The following is a 6859-nucleotide window of genomic DNA, read 5'->3' as shown; positions in this document are numbered from 1 at the left end:
AAAAAAAAAAATCCCTGGCAATATCACATTTACATAAGTAATCAGACCCTTAACTCCATACTCTGTTGAAGCACCTTTGTCAGCGATTACAGCCTGGAGTCTTCTTGGGTATGACGCTACAAGCGTGTCACACATGTATTTGGGGAGCTTCTCCCATTCTTCTCTGCAGATCCCCTCAAGCTCAGACAGGCTGGATGGGGAAGGTCGCTGCACAGCTTTTTTCAGGTCTCTCAGGAGATGTTCGATCGGGTTCAAGTCCAGGGTCTGGCTAGGCCACTCAAGGACATTCAGACACTTGGGCCCAAGCCACTCCTGCGTGGTCTTGGCTGTGTTCTTAGGGTTGTTGTCCTGTTGGATGGTAAAACCTTTGCCCCAGTCTGAGGTCCTGAGCGGTCTGGAGCAGGTTTTCATTAAGGATCTCTCTGTACTTTGCTGCGTTCATCTTTCACTCGATCCTGACTAGTCTCCCAGTCCCTGCCGCTGAAAAACAACTCCACAGCACGATGCTGCCAACACCATTCTTCACCCTACGGATGGTGCCAGATTTCCTCCAGACATGACACTTGGCATTCACCCTAAATAGTTCAATCTTGATTTCATCAGACCAGATAATCTTGCTTCTCATGGTCTGAGAGTCCTTTAGATGCCTTTTGGCAAACTCCATGCGGTGCGGTTGTGTAGCCTTTTACTTAGGAGTGGCTTCCATCTGGCCACTCTACCATAAAGGCCTGATTGGTGGTGCTGCAGAGATGGTTGTCCTTTTTGAAGGAGTGACCATTGGGTTCTTGATCACCTCCCTGACCAAGGCCCTTCTCCCCCGATTTCTCAGTTTGGCTGGGCGGCCAGCACTAGCAAGAGTCTTGACGGTTTCAAACTTCTTTCATTTATGGATGATGGAGGCCACTGTGTTCCTGGGGAACTTCAATGCTACAGAAATGTTTTGGTACCCTTTCCCAGATCTGTGCCTCGACAAAATCCTGTTTCGGAGCTTTACAGACAATTCCTTTGACCTCATGGTTTGGTTTTTGCTCTGACATACACTGTCAACTGTGGAACCTTATATAGATAGGTGTGTGCTTTTCCAATTCACATTAAATTAATTGATTTTACCACAAGTGAACTGCAATCAAAATGTAGGAACATCTCAAATATGATCAATGGAAACAGGATGCACCTTAGCTGGTTTATCCATACATCTCCATTTTGGATAGATAACTCTGTGTTGTTGTTCGTTTAGTGTGTTCCAATTTTCACAGAAGTGGTCTCTCTCTCTCTCTCCCTCTCTCTCTCTCTCTCTCTCTTTCTCTCCATGCATCTCTAATCCATTTAGTCAGAATTTCACTTTTTACTTAATAAAATAATTTACTGTACTGTATGATGTAATATCTGTCTGAATGGATCCATCTGATGATGTTGAAGAACAGATACTGTATCTCCTGCACTACACATTACCTTCAAAAACATCACACTCAAATGCTTCCTGCAATTACCCCCAATTACCTGCTCCCCAAGTTATCCTCCAATAACAAGTCCCAATTAACCCCCTCCTGCCCCTCCCTCCCTACAAGCTGCACGGTGGCCGTGTGCATGTTTTTTAGCCGGGGGCTCATTTCTCCCTATATCAGCAGCTCCCCTTCTCTCCTCTTCCTCTCCCTCTTTCACTCGCACACTCTGCAGGAGATACCAGACTGACAGACACTCATCCTCTCTCTCTCTCTCTTTCTGTCTGTCTGTTTGTCTGTCTATCTGTCTGTCTCACCAGGATAAGGTTTTCTGTTGCCAGGTAGGGCAGAGGTAGAACAAGGTGTTGTGTGTCTATCACTGTTGTTTCACATGTCTGGTTACTCTGAAACAACAGGTGTCTGTGTTGTATGATGTATCTCTTCATTGAAAGCACTTTTTGATCATGTCTTTATGTCTACAGAGTGTTCTGTCTACAAGGTCTTAATTTTGGTCTCTCTCCAACAGGTGACGGAACTCTCCCAGTCCTTAGCCTTGTCTCTCTCCAGGTGATGAGCCTCTGGGGCTGGCTGTGGCTGCTCTACTGTCTCCATGTCCCTGGGTCTGTCTGGGGTCTGGATGGAGGTGGAGAGGGGGCTTGTCGGCTAATAGCTAAGCCCGTCTCAGGCAGTGTTTATCGGGCAGGAGATGTGGTCATTGGGGGCCTGTTCCCCATCCATGTGGAAGCCCCTCTACCAGAGCAGGAGTTCAGGAGCATTAAGGAAAATTCTACCTGTACAATGTACGCAGCTTGTGTGATAACAGCTTTTTGTCATATGTTTTCCCTTGAGGGTAATGTGTATTCAGCTACCTCATATCTCTCTGTTTCTTCCATTCTTCTGTCTGTCAGTTTCAAACAGCGTGCTTACCGCTGGCTCCAGACTATGATCTTTGCTGTGGAGGAGATTAATCGTGACCCAGCCCTCCTGCCTAACCTCACCCTGGGGTTCCTGGCATCTGACACATGCCGGACAGAGGGCATCACCCTGGGGGCAGCCCTAGCCATGGTGACCGGCAAGGAGGCCTCCGTGGTGGGCACAGAATGTGGCACTACCCCTGAGGTTCCCGTCATCATCGGGGATGCCCACTCCTCAGCCTCCATGGTGGTGGCACAGACCCTCGGGCCGTTTGATTTACCCATGGTGAGGCAGGGGTTGGATTACAGGTTGGGATAAGATGATGACTCTTTTCACAATCCATTTCAATCTCTATCTAGATTTCGCTCTCTCTAACGTTTACTTTCCTTCTCCCTCTGCACCTTACAAATTATAATTATCCATGACTCTCACTCTCTCTCTGTCTCTCACTGTCTCTTTCATGCCATCTCTCTCTCACTCTTTTCTCTCCCAGGTGAGTTACTTTGCCACCTGTGCGTGTTTGAGTGACAACTGGAGGTACCCCTCATTCTTCCGTACTGTTCCCAGCGATGCCTTCCAGGCTCGGGGCATGGCCAAGCTTCTGCGTCTGCTGAGATGGGTGTGGGTAGGGCTAGTGTCAGAGGATGATGATTATGGCAAGTTTGGGGTTCAGCTGCTTCTCCAAGAGCTCCAGGGATCTGGGGTGTGTGTCGCTTACTCCGAGGTCCTCCCGAAGGTATGACCTCAATCTGATGATCTGACAGTATACTCTCTCTTTTACTCCATTTTTCTCTATATATTTCACTCTGACTCCCTCTCTCTTCTAATCTAATAGAAACACTCTCTCTGATTTTCTCTGACACTCTTCCCTTTCTCTCACTGATGGTCATCCCCAAGTTACCGTCTAAGAAAAAGATTAGGCACATTGCAGACACCATCAGAGGATCTACTGCCAGAGTGGTGGTGGCATTTGTAGGATTCACGGGTCATTCAGGGGTGAGCAGTTACCAGTTAGAGTATTGTTAATGATTTGTAACACAGCTGTAGCAGTGTCCTTGTGTCTTACCGTGTCTTGATGCCCTTTACAGACACAATCATTTCCTAATTGATAATCATGCATTTCATCTTGACTATCTTGATCTTTTTAACAATTTCATTCTCCAGGCCCTGATGGAAGAGGTTGTCCGTCAGAACATTACAGATAAGCAGTGGATTGCCTCAGAGTCCTGGGTCACCTACTCTACTATCGCCTCCCCGAAAAACATGCCCTCTCTTGCCGGGACAATCGGTTTTGCCCTGAAGAAAGCTGATATTCCCGGCCTGGGGCCTTTCCTAACACGCCTCCATCCAGACGGGGACTACCAGAAGTCCGACCCATTCCTGAGAGATTTGTGGGAAGAGATGTTTGGGTGTTCTCTGGGGGTTGACTTCAGCGTGACACTGCCGTCCCGGCGACAGTGTACGGGGTCAGAGGTCATACGTGAGGGAGACTTTACATCTACATTTCTGTTTTTGTCCTGATTCCCAATGTTTTGTCAGTAAAATAAAGTGTCAATCCTAGGTGAGGGGGAGAGCCAGTATGCTGACGTGTCTCAGCTGAGAGCCAGCTACAATGTGTACAAGGCTGTGTACGCCATCGCCTACGCCATACAGGATATGATGGCCTGTCGACCAGGGGATGGAGTCTTTAATGGTGGACAGTGCCCTGATATCAGGAAGCTTCAGCCCAGCCAGGTGAGAATAACATGTTGATCTGTTTTCAAGTTAAGAACACTAATGTTTCCAGTCAGGATACAGTGAAAACACTTTGTAAGGTTTGAGTTCTAAAAAACAAAAGCCACAACTGGTTCTAACTCTTAATCCTGTTCCAATGCCCTTTTCTATTTGAGATTGTTCATTACCTGAGGGGAGTGAACTTCAGTACTCCTGTGGGGGAATCTTTCCACTTCGACATGAATGGTGATCCGCCTGCCTCTTATGACATCATCAACTGGCATGTGACCCCCGAGGGGACGGCAGAGTTTGTCCAGGTCGGACATTTTCTGTCCTCTGAGGGATCGGACGACCAGTTTCACATCGACATGGATAAAGTGGTGTGGGGTGGGGGCAGCGGAGATGAGGTGAGAACTGTTCAGTTTGGTGTCATTGAGGCAGAGTGGAGTGTTTGTGTGAATCACGGCCGAATTTGATACAGCTTGGATTCGAACCAGGGACTGTAGTGATGCCTCTTGCACTGATATGTAGTGCCTTAGAATGCTGAGCCACTCAGGGGGAGCATGATACAGAATGTGAGATATTTGTGTGTTCATATTCCTGACATAGTCCCCAGAGGGGCCCTGCAAGCCTGCCTGTCTGTGAAATAATTATGATAATAGCAATGATAATGATGATGATGATAACTTCTTCCTCTCCCCCCTCTGGTAGGTCCTTGTGTCTGTATGCAGTGCTGACTGTCCCCCTGGTACCAGGCATGCGGTACAGAAGGGGAGACCTGTGTGCTGCTTTGACTGTCTGTCCTGTGCTGAGGGAGAGATCAGCAACACAACAGGTAGTCTATCAACGGTTCTGATTCCAATTAATATTTTTCCTCAATCCTGATTGGTCCTGATTTGGGCTCCTCATTCTTCTTCCTTCTATATCAGGGTCAGTTGAGTGTATTAGGTGTCCAGAGCGGTTCTGGTCCAACCCTGATCGTACGGCCTGCATCCCCCAGCTGGTGGACTTCCTCTCCTACAGCGACACCATGGGCGTCATCCTGTCTGTCATCTCAGTTTCCGGGGCAACACTCACAGCCGGTGCCCTGGCCACCTTCCTCTACCACCGTCACACGGCCCTGGTGAGTTGAATCATATGATCATTTATAGAGGTACTGGACAGAGATGAGATTGTGTCATATGATTTCTGACATCACTCAGTCTAATTTATCTTTCTCTGTCTCGTTCCAGGTGAAAGCCAACAACTCTGAGCTCAGCTTCCTGCTCCTTCTGTCGCTCAAGCTCTGCTTCCTGTGTGCTCTCGTTTTCATTGGCCAGCCGAACCCGTGGACGTGCATGCTGAGACACACCCTGTTTGGTATAAGCTTTGTGTTCTGCATCTCCTGTCTGCTCAGCAGGACTGTGGTGGTGCTGGTGGCCTTCAGGGCCACTCTGCCTGGAGAGAACCTGATGAGATACTTCAGCCCCACCCAGCAGAGGATGGGTATCTCATTCTGCACACTCATCCAGGTGAACATCTAGTTTTTACTGTATTCTATGGGAATGTAGTTGTTTCCTTCATTGACCATATTATTTGTTTTGAAGATAACTCATTAAGATAACTCAAGATAACTACTTTTCCATCCACCTCCGTTCCCTTACAAAGGTGCTGATCTGTGTGCTGTGGCTGGCCTTAGCTCCACCCCGACCTGTTGAGAGGAGGGGCAGAGAGGGTCGGGGTCCAAGGGTCGTCCTGGAGTGTGAGGTGGGCTCTGTGATCGGCTTCTCTCTGGTGCTGGGCTACATTGGCCTGCTGGCCTCCCTCTGTCTCCTCTTAGCCTTCCTGGCCAGGAAACTCCCAGACAACTTCAACGAGGCCAAGTTCATCACCTTCAGCATGCTGATCTTCTGTGCCGTGTGGATCTCCTTCATCCCTGCCTACGTCAGCTCTCCTGGGAAGTACACAGTAGCTGTAGAGATCTTTGCCATCCTGGCCTCCAGCTTTGGGCTGCTGTTCTGTCTGTTTGCTCCAAAGTGTTACATCATCCTTCTGAGACCAGAGAGAAACACCAAGAAACACATTATGTCCAAATAGAAACCACCAAGAAACACATGATGTCCAATTAGAAACCACCAAGAAACACATGATGTCCAATTAGAAACCACCAAGAAACACATGATGTCCAATTAGAAACCACCAAGAAACACATGATGTCCAATTAGAAACCACCAAGAAACACATGATGTCCAATTAGAAACCACCTATAAACACATGATATCCAATTAGAAACCACCAAGAAACACATGATGTCCAATTAGATACTACCAAGAAACACATTATGTCCAATTAGAAACCACCAAGAAACACATGATGTCCAAATATTAACTTAAACATTCTCACATCGTGATTTAGGGCTTGTTGACATTCATTTCAACATGGGAATGTCCATTCTGTTTGGAAACATTAATTTCCTGCTATAACTTCACTATATTACTTTGTTAATAATTGTATGTGCTCCTATAAAGCGTCATAATGAAACATGTCTATATGAACAATACCAATAAAGTTTACTTAGTGTCTACTCATGCTGGAAGAGTTAGTATTGAGTTTGTCTGACAGAACTTAGACCCCTTACACATGATTCCTTCGTCACCCAGTCAGTGTGTGTGTGATTGTGTGTGTGTGTGTGTGTGTGTGTGTGTGTGTGTGCGTATGAGTGTGTGTGTCCCACATCGTATACCAAAATGAAAACAGTAACATTCCACTGTATGTTTACCCACTGTGGGAACCTCTCCACTCCCCATCAC

General features: G+C 47.2%; 1 protein-coding gene across 1 annotated transcript; it reads left to right on the top strand.

Moving 5' to 3' along the window:
• Positions 1-2012: 2012 nt before the first annotated feature.
• On the top strand, positions 2013-6146 carry LOC139385863 (extracellular calcium-sensing receptor-like). Its single transcript, XM_071131136.1, has 11 exons — positions 2013-2242; positions 2351-2642; positions 2851-3093; positions 3255-3353; positions 3522-3837; positions 3919-4091; positions 4247-4477; positions 4782-4905; positions 5000-5193; positions 5303-5581; positions 5718-6146. Exons 1-11 carry the CDS (start codon positions 2013-2015, stop codon positions 6144-6146), a joined length of 2610 nt encoding a protein of 869 aa, XP_070987237.1.
• The last annotated feature ends 713 nt before the right edge of the window (positions 6147-6859 follow it).

Source organism: Oncorhynchus clarkii, chromosome 27, assembly GCF_045791955.1.
Source record: "Oncorhynchus clarkii lewisi isolate Uvic-CL-2024 chromosome 27, UVic_Ocla_1.0, whole genome shotgun sequence".
NCBI classification, from domain to species: domain Eukaryota; kingdom Metazoa; phylum Chordata; class Actinopteri; order Salmoniformes; family Salmonidae; genus Oncorhynchus; species Oncorhynchus clarkii.
This window is presented reverse-complemented; position numbering and strand designations above follow the sequence as displayed.

What these genes read in the sequence shown, in the direction of transcription:
- LOC139385863 (XM_071131136.1), top strand. Translation starts at nt 2,013, where the DNA reads ATGAGCCTCTGGGGCTGGCTGTGGCTGCTCTACTGTCTCCATGTCCCT. An exon ending in ACTCCGAGGTCCTCCCGAAG is followed by an intron (nt 3,094 to 3,254) that starts GTATGACCTCAA and finishes GTCATCCCCAAG; the next exon opens with TTACCGTCTAAGAAAAAGAT. An exon ending in GGAAGCTTCAGCCCAGCCAG is followed by an intron (nt 4,092 to 4,246) that starts GTGAGAATAACA and finishes TTTCTATTTGAG; the next exon opens with ATTGTTCATTACCTGAGGGG.